General features: G+C 41.2%; 1 protein-coding gene across 1 annotated transcript in view; it reads left to right on the plus strand.

Annotated features, from left to right (window-relative positions):
* Window positions 1-515: 515 nt before the first annotated feature.
* Window positions 516-17,040, plus strand: part of LNPEP (leucyl and cystinyl aminopeptidase) — a 105,141-nt gene continuing 88,616 nt past the window's right edge. The window contains exon 1 of the mRNA XM_023212204.2: window positions 516-639. Coding sequence (XP_023067972.1) covers window positions 621-639 — 19 coding nt within the window. The 5' untranslated portion in view covers window positions 516-620. The remainder of the gene's footprint in view (window positions 640-17,040) is intronic.

The raw sequence follows: 17,040 nt of genomic DNA on the forward strand, positions 1-17,040 counted from the left end.
TTGGCTTCAGTGGCACCTGCTCAGCGAGGCCTTCTCTCACCAAGCCATCCGAATTAGCTACCCACTCGCTCGCCATCACATCACCCCGATTGAATGCGCAGCGGGGCACTGACTTTACACTCGTGTGTCTTCTGTGTTTATTTATGGTCTGTTTCTGGAATGTCCGCTCCTGGGACTGGGACCATGTTTTCTGGCGCAGTGCGAGTGTCTCGGCGTCCAGGATCGGGCGGGTCGCAGTAGGGCTCCACAATTGTTGAGTGACTGAACACGGTTCCCGGCCGGTGAGAGCGCCGCAGCCAGGTCCCCTTCGGACAGGGGCGGGGCTTTCCCGGCCCCGCCCAGGCCCCGCCCCAGCGCGCACCCGCTCCCACCTCGCCTCTCCGCGGAGCCGCTGGGGGTTGGACTGTGCTTTTCCCTCTTGCTTCCCTCGCTCTTTCTGCAGCCGCCACGAAAACCCGGAACGGCGGAGCCACCGAGCGGCGGAGCGGCGCCGCCCCTCGCGGCACCTCCCTGGCAGCCCTTGGAGGCCGCGCTGGGCATGCTCAGTCTGCTGGGCCGCCTCAGCTTTCGGAGTAGGAAGCTCGGGCGCTCGGGCTGTGAGGAGCCGCGGAGGGGGGAAAATGGAGCCCTTCACCAATGGTGAGTGGGCGGCCGAGGCGCTGGGACCCAGGGTCTCCGGAGCCCCGAGGGTCGTGGGCAGTAGTGATAGGCGGGGTCGGGCTGCTGCCGTCTCCCCCCACACCGCGGGCTTCCCACGAGGGTTGGGGGAGGCAGGCAGAGGGGATCTGGGGGAGGCAGGGAGGTTCGGGGGGCGGGCGGCGGCCAGCGCAGGACCCGGGGCTGGCGTGAAGGTCAGCGCCGCCGCCGCTCGCCCCGAATGCGGCCGGTGGGCGAACCGCAAAGTTTGGGCTGCTGTGCGCAGAGGAGTGGGCAGTGGGAAAGTTGGCAGCTCAGGTTTGCCCCCGGAGGAGGCGGTGTCGGCCCGACTGTCCTGCAGGAGCTTTAAGCTGTGGCAGCCGCCGAGCCCAACTTTTGTGGGGCACCAGGAGCTGTCCCCCTGCCCTTCAGTGAGCTGCCGGCGTGACTTTTCCTAATAGGGCGGGGTGGGGGTGGGAGTCTTGGCAGGTTAATGTTGTGGAAGGAAGGAAAACTTCAGGAAAGCCTTGCTCACCTCGCTCGGGGCCGCAGAGGTGCCTTCCCGCAGTGCCACCCTGCTGACCCTGCCGAGGCACTCCGCCGGGCCACCACGCTTCCCCCCACTGGCTGCAGATCACATCAGTTTTTCAGTCAAAGACTTGTTAATGTTAAGGGTCCGTCACGGTGATACCACTGTGTGACAGGAAGCGAGAGTCAACGTAGGGAGCCTGCACCCTGCAAACAGCCACAGACAGCCCTTCACTGAACGGGGAGCATAAATCCCACCCTAGTTAGAACGATGGCTTTTGTGCGACCCAGAAGTGCCAGAGCCACAATATAGGGGTGAGATGAGCTGTCTTACCATTTTGCGGTGTTGAGTGTGTGGATTCCCTTTTAAGATAGAAAGTAGGAAAACTGCCAGTAAGGGAGACTACTCACTAAAATTAGAGGATTCACTCTCTGGTTGACATGTTTTTCTGAGTGTGGTTGGTTACTTCAAGTAGAGTATCCCATTAATAGGGGCCACAGTCTATCCCTGTTTAGGTATGTTAGTTACCCAAATCCCAGCCAGACTCTGTTGTATGCTGTGCTTCATTCATGGGGCTGCGAACTCCTGATTATATTCTCACTTCTCCTAATACAGAATGCTTTATTCTACTGCCATCTCTCTGTCTGTACTGTTTAATTAGGCTTACTGATAACAACTTTAATTCTGAATTCTTTCTCATTCAGGTTCTGTTTGTAATTACTAAAACTTAAAAGAATAGTCTGGTGAAGTTACTGGAAGAATTAAGGAAGGTTTGAGCTAAAAGGAACTAGAGAGACCATCTAGTACTTTAGCATAAAATATGTTTAATACAAGTCGTTAAGTCCTTGTAAGTGACTATTCCAATGCTTATTCTTTGTTCTTGGTAGAATGCTTGGAGTTACCATGTTTTTAAATGTGAAGTTTCATCTAAATTAAAAAAAAAAAATCTCCGTGACAAGGCTGACTCACCCATTTGGTCAAGATTAGTGCTAGCTGATTTGCTGAACTTTTGCCTACAGAATTAAAAGTATCTTCTCAAGTTTTAAAATTGGCGTCTTTTCTCTCATAGAATATGCTTCTAGATGTGGGTATTTGCAAACTGTCACATTTGGGAGGACAATGGAAAAATCCCACAGAAGAGAACCAAAAAAGAAGCAATGCTTCAACTTTCATGTAGGAAATTGGATTTCTGATCCTTTCCTATCTTTCAGAGTTGATGCTGGAGACAGCTTGGCAGTGCATAATTTTGGTTAATGTAGCAGTCACTTCTTGGAGCCTTATTTAGCATCCTTTTACAAGGAAAACAAATGACAATATCTACAGTCAACAAGAAATTAAATGTTAGCAATTTGAAGTGCTTTTCAGGTTTAAGATGGACAGGGTATTTATTTGAAAAGTTTTGAAGGATTGCTGTAGAATTTTCTAGTGTTTTCAAATGACATGGTACAGTAGACAGTTATATACTTCATCTTTTTGAGTACAAAAAGTAGTGCATGTATAATGCTCCCATTGGTCTGGGTGTGATGATGCAGAGTATTTCATTATCCATAGAATTGATGATTGCAAGGTTTATCGAGCCTGGTATTGGATTTTGTTACACATTCATCCTATTTTAATGGAATCTTTCCCACTTACACTTTCTCATGTATCCCTGTATATGTAGAGAGGTGTGTGAGCTTAACAAAAAACAATTTCAGTAATTTAGGACCACATATCTTTTAGTTAAAAATCTTGTCACTGGTTTCACCTACTGATCTATGCATTTGTAAAGGAAGTGAATTTAGTTTATATCTTGTCACTCTAGCCTTCAATACTCATCTATTCCAGTATGGTTTTTTTGTAGTTTCTCTGTTTTCTGTCCAAAGTTGCCACTGTTACAACCTATTTTTGTTGGGCCCTGCTGTCTCTACCTGTTGATAATTTGTTCATTTGATGAATACGCCATGTTAACCTGTTCAGGTAACATACTTCTGCAAACCATTTAAAATGCATATCTCCGGAAAGGGCTTATAAGGATGGATCTTAGTGCTAGGAATTCCCATTTAGCTCAGGATCTATTTTTGGCTTTGTCCTTGGGAGGGATTGCTATTATGCTGAAGTCTGGACATCCGGTCTGGGTTTGGATCTTTGGTGGCTTTTTTATGATGAGAGATGTGCTGGACCAGTGCTTAAGATTGTTTTGGCAGTAATGATTATGTCTTGTTAGGCAGGTGGAGGTAAAACTGTTAGGTCATAGTGATTTGTATATTACAAAAAAAAAAAAATTGAAGGCAACTACTTTTTTTGATAGGGATATTAGATTAAATAATTCTTTGATGTTTATCCAGATTGTTGTCCTCATTTGCATGCAGGGTTGGTATAGTTTGGAAAAACTTAAATTCATCTTAAGAAATGCAAATGCTAAGGTTCACCCTCAGAATCTGATTGAGGAGGTCTGATTATATATGAAATATATAGTAGAAAGTATGTATACTTTCTTTTTCTTTTTTTTTTTTTTTTTTGAGACACAGTCTCACTCTGTTGCCCAGGCTGGAGTGCAGTGACACAATCTCAGCTCATTTTAACCTCTGCCTCCCGGGTTCAAGCGATCCTCCTGCCTCAGCCTCCTGAATAGCTGGGATTACAGGCATCCGCCACCATGCCCAGCTAATTTTTGTGTTTTTAGTAGAGATGGGGTTTCACCATGTTGGCCAGGATGGTCTTGATCTCTTGACCTCATGATCTGCCCACCTCGGCCTCCCAAAGTGCTGGGATTACAGGCGTGAGCCACCACGCCCAGCTGAAACAGCCCAGTTTTTAACTGGGAACCAGTGGTAGAAAAGTTCTTTGCTATTATTTACCAGTTTCCAAAAAGTGTCTTGATACATGCATAAAAACAGCATATTTTAGAAACTCTTATAACCAGTGATTATCATTTATCTATAGGTTATCCTTGATAACTCAGCCTGAAAGATATATAACCAGAGAGATTGGTTATAAGGAAATTATATAGAAAATAAGTAAGGGATAATTTTCTGCTCAGTAATTCAGTCATACAGCCATCTTTTGAATGCCCACTTACAAGTAGATTTTCTGCTAGGCACAGTTACATTTTAAAAAAACCCCACAACCTTGTCATCAGATGATGCTTACCTAAATAAGAGAAATAGAAGAACCTAGTTTTGTTGTCATGCTAATATGAAAATATGCAAACAAAGAAGAAATAAAGCAATAAAGTTTTGTCTAACACAGTATTCTAATTATGAAATAAATGTACAGAAATCTGTTCATAACTGTTTCCATAAGTTTGCATGTCTACTAATTTAGTGTAATACTCCTATTAGGAAACAGCAGTGTTAATCCTCTCTATGAAAACATTAGGAAATTGAGATTTGGAAGAGTTCAGCCAAGATTACCCCAGACGTTAGGATGGACCTAGATGAGGCCTGTGGTTCTTGGCAGTTGAGGGAGGTCAGTGCAACTATGTTTTGTCAATTAGTCACCTCATGTCTTGAAAACTGTAGGGCAGTAGTTCCCAAACTTTTCGGGACCAGAGACCAGTTTCATGGAAGACAGTTTTTCCATGGACCAGGGTCCAGGAGATGTATACTTTCTAGTTTGTGATATATTCTAAAGGGGAAAAGGTTTTGTGATGACTATTGTGCACTTTATTTCTATTATTATTGCATTGTAATAGACAGTGAAGTAATTATACAACTCACCATAATGTAGAATCAGTGGGAGCCCTGAGCTTGTTTTCCTGCAACTACACAGTCCCATCTGGGGGTGGTGGGAGACAGTGACAGATCATCAGGCATTAGATTCTCATAAGGAGCACACAACCTAGATCCCTCACATGCACAGTTCACAGCAGGGTTCGTGCTCCTATGAGAATCTAATGCCACTACTGATCTGACAGGAGGTGGAGCTCAGGTGGTAATGCTAATGATGGGGAGTGACTGTAAATAGAGATGAAACTTCACTCCTGCTCACTCCTGCTGTGGCCCGGTTCCTAACAGGCCACAGACTGGTACTGGTTTGTGGCCTTGGGGTTGGGCCCCCCTACTGTAGGCCTTTCCATAATATAATTGGAGCAACCAGAAAGACACAGTCTTTTCTTTCTTTTCTTTCTTTCTCTCTTTCTCTCTCTCTCTCTCTCTCTTTCTCTTTCTTTGTTTCTTTCTTTCTTTCTTTCTTTCAATCCCTAGATAAATTTCAGCAACTTTTCTGAAAGTTTGCAAGAAACCAGGATTGAGAATGGAGGGACATTTTGGAGCCCTTGTGGTGGTACAGTTTTTTTTATATCTAGATCTTGACCTAGATCTACATCTGGCCATTGTAGAGAGGGTTGCTCATTGCCTTGGTGTTTCTGGACAGTAAATGGAACATCAAAAGTTCTCTGTGTCCATGGAAGTGTGGACAGGATTCCCTTGTAACCTCATCCATTGTTGTAATCCATCTGTGATTGTCCTAGCAGCACCTGAAGGACTTTGCATTTTACGAAGATGTTTAGGGAAAATTGGAAGAGGAGAATCAATGATGAAGATGAAAGAAATGTGGAGATTGGGGGTAAAGGAAGAAGCTGATAGGCAGAGATTTTAAAAATGGTCATGCCTTGATCCTTGCAAGTCTTTGGTTCAGAAATGAGCTTCAATTGGAGATCTGGACACTGTTGTATGAGGTTGAAGACAGAGTATAGGTTCGAAGGGGACAGGTAGGTGGGTCTGGTTGGATTAATGGAATTGAGGGCTCAGGGGAAGAATGAGTTAAGATTGGCATTTGGGAGCCTTGGCAAGAGATAGAAAACATTTGCCAGAAATTTAAGCATACGCTCTTTTCTCTTTTATAGTCAGAAAATTCAGTCACTTGTAAGTTGGGATTGTTCACTTTCCTGAATGTTTTAGATTTAAAGAAAAAAATATAGCTCTTTGATAAACCACATGGTGTGGAGCTGTGGTAAGCCTGCTCTTGCTCTTGACTCACCACCGCTCGCTCTCACCAAAAAACAGGTTGGTCAGGAGATACAGAAAAATGCCCATGAAGCCAGAGGTGGCAATTCACCAAATTAGAATCACTCTAATTAGAATCACCGAGCCCGGCGTGATGGCTCGCACCTGTACTCCCAGCACTTTGGGAAGCTGAGGCAGGCGGATCACCTGAGGTCAGGACTTTGAGGCCAGCCTGGCCAACATGGTAAAATCCCGTCTCTTTTAAAAATACAAAAATTAGCTGGGTATGTTGGCACGTGCCTGTAGTCCTAGCTACTCGGGAGGCTGAGGCACAAGAATCACTTGGACCCAGGAGGCGGAGGTTGCAGTGAGCCGAGATCATGCCACTGCACTCTAGCCTGGTGATAGAGCGAGACTCCATCTCAAACAAACAAACAAAAAAAGAATTACTCTACAAACAAGAAAAGAATCACTCTAACGAGCAGCAACATAAAATCCTTGGACAAGGTGTGTGCTGACTTGATCGGTGGAGCCAAGGAAAAGAATCTCAAAGTTATAGGACCAGTTTGAATGCCTACCAAGACCTTGAGAATCATTACAAGAAAAACTTCTTATGAAGGTTCTGAGACATGATATTATTTCCAGTTGAGAATACACGAGTGACTCATTGACTTGCACAGTCTTTCTGAGATTGTTAAGCAGATTACTTCCATCATTATTGAGCCAGGAGTTGAGGTTGAAGTCACCATTACAGATGCTTAAGTCAACTATTTTAATAAATGATTAGCAGTTGTTTAAAGAAAAAGAAAGAAAAACTATAGAGAGCTGTCTACCTTTGGGGACTACCATGGTAGCAGTCATTTATTCTTTTTTTGGGGAAGGACGGGGACAGGGTCTTGCTTGGCTGACCCTTGGCACGGTTACAGCACTGCAGTCTTGACTTCTCAGGCTCAAGCGATTCTCCTGCCTCAGCCTCCTGAGTAACTGGGACCACAGGTGCACACCACCATGCCTGGCTAATTTTTGTATTTTTTGTAGAGATGGAATTTCGCCATGTTGGCCAGGCTGGTCTCGAACTCCTGGGCTCCAGCGATCCGCCTGTCTTGACCTCCCCAAGTACTGGGACTGTAGGTGTGAGCCAGTGAGGCCCTGTGGCCAGTCTACTATTCTTTATAGCCTGGCTTTGCTTCACTCTTCTACTGGTGCTTGTGATATAACAATGAACCAATTAATTTTTTAAAAATTCCATCCTTAACATGTAAATGAGGAGGAAACCAGGTCATTTGCCAAATAAAGAAAATTCAAGCTTCCAAGGGAGTTTCAAAAAACAATGGAGGATCAAGTTCAATTACAGGAGATTTTTTGAAATTCTTTTTCTTCTAGTACATATTGCTTAATGAAGGTACTCCTGGGCATTCCACATATTTCAAAAATGTAGTCAGTGAAACAGAACTTGAATCAGTTGTCTGAATTTCTCTAGATTGTGGGGCTCAGAGTCTCCTCCAGCCAATTATCTGGGGTGAAGGAAGTAAAAGAAGGCTTACTGGTGTTTCTGCTGGGGAAGGCTTCTTCAACTGAGGAAATAGAAGAATGAGGAGTGCAGTGAGAAAAGGGTGCCTCTATGAGTTGGATGTGCTCCCTTCCTCTTGCAGCAAGTGATGACCAGCGCTATGTGGGAGCATTTCCCAGACAACTGCCTCAGGTGTCATTCAGTGCCATAGAGGAAATTTCTGGTAGCGAAGGAGGCTTAAGCCATAGTATTTCTCACAGCTGAAACTTATTTTGTCAAATTTAAAACAGTTGTTAGTATATTCATCAATGAAACATTATTACATTGTTAATGCAAAGAGTCAAACTGTAAAATATTTAAAGAGGCTTATTCTGAGACAAATAATGTGTGACCAAGGCCCGAAGCACAGTCTCAAGAAGTCCTGACAATATGTGCCCAACGTGGTTGGGTTACAACTTGATTTTATACATTTTAGGGAGACAGAATTTATAGGCAGACAGCAGTCAATACATGTAAAGTATACATTGGTTCAGTCTGGAAAGGTAAGGTAACTCAAAGTGGGGACTTCTATTCCAGTTCATAGGTGAATTCAAAGATTTTCTTTTTTCTTTCTCTTATTTTTGCCTTTTTTTTTTTTTTTTTTGAGACAGAGTCTCATTCTGTTACCCAGGCTGGAGTGCAGTGGTGCAATCTCAGCTCACTGCAAACTCCGCCTCCCAGGCTCCCAGGTTCAAGCAATTCTTGTGTCTCAGCCTCCTGAGTAGCTGGGATTATAGGCATGTTGCCACTACACCCAGCTAATTTTTGTGTTTTTTCAGTAGAGGTGAGATTTCGCCATATTGCCCAGGCTGGTCTCGAACTCTAGGCCTCAAGTCATCACCCACCTCAGCCTCCCAAAGTGCTGGGACTACAGGCATGAGTCACCACATCTGGCCACATTCAAAGATTTTCTGATCGGCAATTGGTCGAAACAATTAAGTTATTATCTAAATACCTGGAATCCATAGAAAGGAGTGTCTGGGTTAAAATAAGGTAAGGGGTTGTGGAGACCAAGGTTCTTATTATGTGATGAACCCGCCAGGTAGCAGGATTTAAGAGAATAGATGGTTATTATCTCTTATCAGAACCTAAAAGGTGCCAGACTCTTAGTTAAATCTCTCCTGGATCGGAAAAAGACCTGGGGCGGTGCAGTGGCTCACACCTGTAATCCTAGCACTTTGAAAGGCCAAGGCCGGAAGATTGCTTGAGGCCAGGAGTTCAAGACCAGCCTGGGCAACATAGTGAAAGCCCATCTCTACAAAAAAATTAAAAATTAAAAAAAAAAAAAAATTAGCCAGGTGTGATGGTATGCACCTGTGGTCCCAGCTGCTTGAGAGGCTGAGGTGGAAGGATCACTTGAGCCTGGGGAAAGGGGAAGTGAGCTATGATCATGCCACTGCACTGCAGCCTGGGCAAGAGAGTGAGACCTTATCTCAAAAGAAGAAAGAGATCAGAAAGGTCTTTTTCTATAGAATGTTCCATACAAGAGACAGCTTTGCAGGGCCATTTCAAAATAGGTCTAAGAAATATATTTTGGGGTAAAATACTTTTATTTCTTTCAGAGCCTGCTATATGTTGTGTGATATTATACTAGAGTCAGTTTAGAATTTGGTATTTTATTGCAACAAAGAGTCTGTTTTGTCAGATCTCTGTTTTAATATTAATGCTGGTCAGTTGTGCCAGAATTCCAAAGGGAGGAGAGTATGATGAGGTATGTCTGACCCCCCCTTCCCACATAGCCTGAGCTAGTTTTTCATGTTTACTTTGGAATGCCCTTGGCCATTCAGAGGGGTCCATTCAGTCAGTTTAGGGGCCTATAATTTTATTTTTGGTTTACAAAATCATTCCAAGATCCTCTTTAGAGGAAAAATGTATAGAATTTAGTGGGAATGATTGAGGAGAACTCAATCTTGAGGAGAGCTCAATCAAAAGAAGATGTTTAAAATATCTTTTTAAGTTAGTATTGGTAATGTGATTTGAAGACAGAAAGAATGTAATACATGTGTGGCATCTGCTTGTCCTATAATTGTTGGAAGGGCCTCAATGATTAAATAAGGGAGGCTGCGATGACATTTTAGTCTTGGTGAGAAGAACTAGTGTATCCAGATTTATCAAGATCACCTGCAGGATTTTGGGCTGGCCCCCTCTTATTAGTGGTTTCTCTGTTTTTTAAACTGGAGGCTCAGTGCCTTAGGGTCTAGATTGGGTAGCTACATTATGAAGATACCTCAAACTGAACTATAGAGTATTGGGTATTAGTGGGAATAAGAAATGCATTGCTTTTTAAAGCAACAGCCTCACTTCCATCTGCGTCAGTACAGTATACTGAGAGGCTTGGTAACTTTCCAGTTGTAGGAAGTGCACAGAAAAATAATTGAATATAGAAAAGAGGGTCTAGTCTGACTTGGGGATTAGATAATAGAGCATGTTGAATTAGATGGAAATAAGCACATGTTCACTAAAGTGTGGCTAGCTTTGTTCAAGTCCAGTTATTCATTGCAGTTGGGTACATAGTTCTGTTTTAATTAATTACCAATTCAAGAAATACAATTGAGATTAAGACTTGAATTTATGCATAGAATCTTTTCTTGGTACATTATCGAATGACAATGACTATTGGTAGAAAAAATGTAGTTACAATCCCAGCCTTTTGACTAATCCATAACTAAGTCTTTTAAGTTGGTTAATGACAAGCAAACTGGCCCTCAGTCAGTTGTAAATTGATGACAAAGTTGTTACTATAAAGACTGAAGACTGTCATATACCTGGTGTTTTATCAATCCAATAAGTCACATGGAAAAATATTACAAAAAATTATCTGCAAAGTAATTTTTTGTTCAGATGCTTCTGAGATCTGGCAAATAAATGTATTCACCAACTGAGAGTTTTTTTTTTTTTTTAACTCACAAGTTTTCTGTATACATTGAAGAATTCTTATAAATTTCCCTTGCAGATCCCATTTACTGATATGCATTCTCTGTTAAATAACTCACAGATACTCATTATATCTAATGTAATTTTTCATTTTAAATAAGGAATTATAGGTTAAGATGTTCTTTTAAGACTATAGTATATCCAGTTGATGGAATTTAAAAGTAGAGTTTTTATCTTTAGATCTTATAAAGGTATTTGCAGCTATACAGATTTGCTTGAGAGATTAATGAGCATACGTATTTAGGCATCACTGACAATGTAAATTACTTTAGATTGCTAAGTCTAACAGGGGCCCTAAGCATTGTTAAAGACGGGCACCTATATCGTGAGGAAAGATTTAAGAAATACTTCGGCAGGTAAAGATTTTTTGTTAATTTGATTAGGGGGACAAGTTTGTATAAATATAAATGTAAATAATTTTATGTAGGAAAAGAAAATTGAAAATTGGAGCTAAAATAATTTGATTTTTCCCTCAACAGGGTTATTGGCTATCTTTTAAGTGACTAAAAGAGCATATCTTTATATGAATTTTAAGCATGGTCATATGATTAATGTAAGGATAAAGCAACCAAATGCTCTCAGTATTTATTCCCATGCTATTTGTCTGTTTTTTAGTTCATGGAATATTGTGTTGTATTTGGTATTTTGATGCTTTTGAGATGTCCTTTAGACAGATTTTTAACTACAGGACTTCCTCTGTAGAATCGACAATGTGTTTCTCTCTCTGTGGCACTGACAATGTTTTTGAATGCCTAATTGTTCAGTAGAACTCCATGGTTATTATTAGAACTTTGTACATTATTATAAATATTTTATCTTAGTTGTATATTCCACTGCAGATAGCAACCAGAAAACTAAATACAGAAGTATTACATATAGAGAGAATATAATGTACAAAAAAAATCTTGGGAGATGAGTGATTTGGGTTTAATTCTATTTTATTGAAACCAGAGAATAATGGGATTCAAATCTACTTAATTTTTCTTATTTTCCCATTTTTCTCTTTTTGAATTTTTTCCTTTTTACATTATGTTAGTAATTTGTTCTTCATCTCTTATTTTTATCACCTAGGCAGAAAACAGCAAAGCATAAATCATTTTTCAGGTCACCATGCTTCATTCTTCTTTTATTGGGGAAAGGGTCGTGGGGATCCAGGAAGAGCACAGTGTAAACATTTTAATACAGATTCCTCTTTTTTTTTTTTTTTTTTGAGACGGGGTCTTGCTCTGTCTCCCAGGCTGGAGTGCAGTGGCACGATCTCGGTTCACTGCAACCTCTGCCTCCCAGGTTCCAGTGATTCGCCTGCCTCAGCCTTCCGAGTAGCTTGGATTACAGGTGTACACCACCATGCCTGGCTTATTTTTGTATTTTTAGTGGAGATGGGGTTTCACCCTGTTGGCCTGGCTGGTCTCGAACTCCTGACCTCAGGTGATCCGCCCTTCTTGGCCTCCCAAAGTGTTGGGAGGATTACAGGCGTGAGCCACCACGCCCAGCCCAGCTTCTTCTTGCATACTGTTTTAAACTGCTTCAGTTAAAAAGTATTTTTATTTGTTTTGCTTTTGACTTATGCCCATGTATCTTTAAAAATCTATTCTATTTTCAAAAAGATGCCCTCCCAAATAAATACATTAAATCCATTAAAATATTCCTTTATTGTATGCTACCTTGTTCTAAGCTTTGTTCTTAAACTTACAAACGTTAATTTAGCATGGTCCCTGATTTTGAGGAGCTTACATTCTTGTGGAATTATTTCTTGAAAAGATTATTGATATGAACATGCAAACTAGCATACTCTCCAGAAACCATCAGACTTTGAGAATTATAGGTCCAGTCCCACGCCTTTTACTGCAGATACATTTGGTTTTGTACTCTTTTTTCCCCCCCCCCATTTTGGAGATCTATCTATAAATCTATCTTATTTTGTTGACTACTGTATAATGTAGTGCAATAGTGAAGTGAAAAGTTCAGACAGCCACATTCAAATCCTGGCTCTTTATTCACTAGCTCTCTGATTCTTAAGGATATTACCAGAATCTCTTAATATCTTTAGTTAAAAACCTAAAATTTACATTCAAAAGTTAAAACTTTTTTGAAATTAGTACTGGTCTAAGATACATGGTGGTTTGGGCATATTCCAGCCATAGTGAGATTTTGAAAAGCTGAGAACTAATGGTATTTCTTGGATCCTAATTCTTTACTAAGGGCTTGAGGCGATTATAGGAGGATTCATTCCATTTCATTTTTATTAACAATTATGAATTTGCATCACTTTCATGGAAGTGTTGCCTAAAGCAGGGGTCCCCAACTTCCATGTCAAGGACCAGTGCTAGGAACTGGGCTACACAGCAGGAGGTGAGCAGTGGGCAAGCGAGCGTTACTGCCTGAGCACCTCTCCTGTCAGATCAGGGTGGCATTAGATTCCCACAGGAGCAAGAACCCTGTTGTGAACTGTACTTGGGAGGGATCTAGGTTGCATGCTCCTTATGAGAATCTAATGCCTGATGATCTGGGTGTTACAGTTTCATCCCAAAACCATCATCCCTTCATGCTCTTGCCTCCGTCGCTCTCCCCCATGCCCCGTCTGTGGAAAAATTGTCTTCCACAAAACCAGTCCCTGGTGCCAAAAAGGTTGGGAAGCCACTAGCCTAAAGAGTAGAGGAACTGTACATTCCTACATCCAAGTTAATTCTGGCCCAGGTCTGCTTTCATGGTACCTTCAAGAAAATGCAATATGCAGCACCTCATTATTAATACAAATAGGTTCTATTTGTTCATCTGAAAAACATTAATTACATATAGCAGACAAAAACACAGTTCTTTTATATTTGCTATGATGGTTGGCATCTAACATAGTGTTTTGTTGCACACATATTAGATGCTTAATAAATGTTATCTGAAAGTAATACTACTTCAAACAACTCCAAAGCAAAGACTTAACAGTTTTGCTTGGACTCTTAGAGATCAGTCTGTCTGTCCTTCTGTCCTCCTTCCCTCCCCCCTCCTTTCCTTCTCCATCCTCCCCTTCACCTTTCCTTTTTCTATAAACTTTACCATAGCAAATAGAGTAATTCCAAATCATTTTTTGGAACATTCTTATTAGTTTTCATTCAGCTTCCCTTTCCACTGAAATGAATTTATTGAGTACTTGCAGTATTTCAAACCCTATGCTTTTACAGAGAAGACAGTGCTAAATAGGAAACTCTCTCAGTGTTAGAGGGAAAGGAAGATGATGTGGAGGGAGGGAGTCTCTTACTCTGAGCATTTTCAAAATCAACATTAAAGAGTGACCCAACATTTCCCTCCTTTCTCCTTTCATCTTCTTATTTCATAGCTAGAGAGCTGCTGTGCATTTGAGACCTAAGTGAGACCTAAGTGGTGCAATTAAATCAATTTCTCTTCCTACAGTGCTGCAAGGACTTCTGACTGACCTATATTGGGGCACTTTGCCCTTCATTAAAGAGCCATGAAAACAATTCCCTAGCCAATTAAATTCAACTTTTAAAAAGGAATTTCCTAATATACCATAGAGTTGGTGAGAAGGCATTGAATGGGTCAGATGTAAGCTTTCATGTAGCCTTATGGGAAGAGTAAAGGTTAAGCTATGTCATGGTTGTCAGATGGGCAAAGCCACTGAAAGGCATGACTCTCTATTAGTTGACATAACAAAATATTATAATAACTAGTGTTATGAATTAGTTGCAGTATCAGTTGAGGTATGAAAGCATGAATTTTAGACCTGACACTATCCAGGAGGGAAAAAAGTAGATGTTTCTGTACTGATGTTAATCAAAGGTTAAAAATCAAATGACATTTTGAGGAAAACAAACCTAAATAACTCATTAATGACCATACAACTTAAATTATGGTGTGTGGTACTATGAATACGTTGATTCAGTACTTCCTTCCCCCTTAAGAAAATCTCCATTTCTCCCTACTCCTTAGTATATTTATAGAGTAATTATATGGGAACAGAGTATAGGCAGTGTAATAGTCTGCTCTGGCTGTTAGAATGAAGTAATACAGACTGGGTGACTTCAACAACAGATATTTATTTACTTACAGTTCTGGAGGCTACTAGCCCAAGATCAAGGGACCACCATGGTTAGTTTCTGGTGAGGGCTCTTTCTCACTTGCAGAATGCTACCTTCTTGCTGTGTCCTCACATGGTCTTTGTTCTGTGCAGATGTGGAGAGAGCAAGCTTTGCTGTTTCTTTCTCTTTTTCCAAGGACACCAATACTATTGGATTAGGGCCCTACCCTTATGACGGAATTTAACCTTAATTACCTTCTTAAAAGCTCTCTCTTCAAATGTAATCACATTGGGGGTTAATGCTTTTTTTTTTGTTTTGTTTTGTTTTGTTTTTTGTTTTTTGTTTGACAGTGTCTTGCTCTGTCGCCCAGCCTGGAGTGCAGTGGCTCACTGCAAGCTCCACCCCCCGGGTTCACACCATTCTCCTGACTCAGCCTCCCAAGTAGCTGGGACCACAGGCGCCCACCACCATGCCTGGCTAATTTTTTTTGTATTTTTAGTAAAGACGGGGGTTTCACCGTGTTAGCCAGTATGGTCTCTATCTCTTGACCTCGTGATCCGCCCACCTCGGCCTCCCAAAGTGCTGGGATTACAAGTGTGAGTCATGGCACCTGGCACCCGGCACCCGGCCGGGGGTTGGTGCTTTAATACATGAATTTGCAGGGTGTTGGGGGTGGGGTGGGGGATATAACTCTGTATCATAGGAGTCTTAACTTTAGACAGTTTCTTTCTGTAAACCTCAGGGTAAAGAAAATTATTTTTCCACAGGAATAAGTTATTGGAGTTTACATTCTTGCCTAAGGATGTTAGAAGAAGCATATATAGTGAAGTTCAATTTTTTTTTTTTTTTGGACACAGTAATTCAGGATGATACAAAACCCCTTGTCCCATTTTTGTCCTGCACTGAAGCAATCCAGACCTTCTGTATTTAATGACTTTGTGTATTTACTCTATATGCTTTTTCAGACAGTATACTAAACTTTCATGTTTGGATCAAGATGTCTGGAGAGTTTGGGAGTAGTTTATCTTTGAAGGCAGAGTTATGCTTCTGAAACATTTTGGTTTTAGAATCTCTTTTACACTCTTAAAAAATTTTTTATCGAGGACCCCTAAGAGCTTTTGTTTGTGAGTTATTTCTCTAGATATTTTAAAATTAACGTTTTAAAAAATTAATTTATTTAATAACAATAAAAACCTTTTACATATTAAATAAAATTTTTAATAAAAGAGAACTATTATTTTTCAAAACAAAAGGATTAATGAGATGCATTATTTTTCATTTTTGCAAATCTTTTTGATGTTTAGCTTAATAGGAATACAACTGGATTTTCAGATTTGCTTCTGCATTCAGTCAGTTGTAATAGCACAAGTCATGTAGCCTGTGGAAAACTCTACTGTACACTCATGAGAGAAGTGGAGTGAAAATGGCAAATAACATATTTTTATGAAAATAGTTTTGACTCTGAAGGCCTCCTGCAAGGGTATCAGGGATTTCTAGGTGTACCTATATCACATCTTGAGAACATTAATCTTGCCTTTTTCAGGAGCTGGAGAGGAATAGTTTAGGAGTCCACAGAAGGTAGAAAGTGGAGCTGTTGGAATTGGGCAGCAAGTTTCTTAAGATAGATCTAGGTCACAGGAGGGGAATGTTCTGGCCAGGCAAATGTGCCCGGCCACATTATCAGATGGCTTGATTATGTGCGGATTCTGCTGTCATTTATTTCAGCCCTAGATGATTCTGAAGTAGAGAGAGACAGATTTTTCTTAAACTATTGCCTTTAAAAACCATTGATTTTTATCCCTATATTTTTTGTTTATATCCAAAGTGTTTTCAACAAGCTGCCCCTTTCTCAACACCCCAGCCCCTCAACAAAAACATAATGGAGATACATCATTTAATTTCTCAGCCCTTTCATGATTTATTAGACTAATCTTAGTGTTTTGTGTTTTTTTTTTTTTTTTTTTTTTTTTGAGGTGGAGTCTTGCTCTGCCACCCAGGCTGGAGTGCAGTGGCGCAATCTTGGCTCACTGCAAGCTCCACCTCCCGAGTTCACACCATTCTCCTGCCTTAGCCTCCCAAGTTGCTGGGACTACAGGCGCCTGCTACCATGCCCAGCTAATTGTTTGCATTTTTTTTTTTTTTTTTTTTTTTAGTAGAGATGGGGTTTCACTGTGTTAGCCAGGATGGTCTCGATCTCCTGACCTCGTGACCCACCCGCCTTGGCCTCCCAAAGTGCTGGGATTACAGGTGTGAGCCACCGTGCCCGGCCGACTAATCTTAGTTTTAATGAATTAAAAGCCTACTTGTTTAAGTTCATTTGCTTTTTTTTTCTCCTGCTTTTCTTGGACCCAGGAATCCCAGATGATATAGAACTCTTTGTTTCATACCTGCCCTGCCATAGAATGATCTAGACCTTTAAGAGGTCTAGAATCA

Source organism: Piliocolobus tephrosceles, chromosome 4, assembly GCF_002776525.5.
Source record: "Piliocolobus tephrosceles isolate RC106 chromosome 4, ASM277652v3, whole genome shotgun sequence".
NCBI classification, from domain to species: domain Eukaryota; kingdom Metazoa; phylum Chordata; class Mammalia; order Primates; family Cercopithecidae; genus Piliocolobus; species Piliocolobus tephrosceles.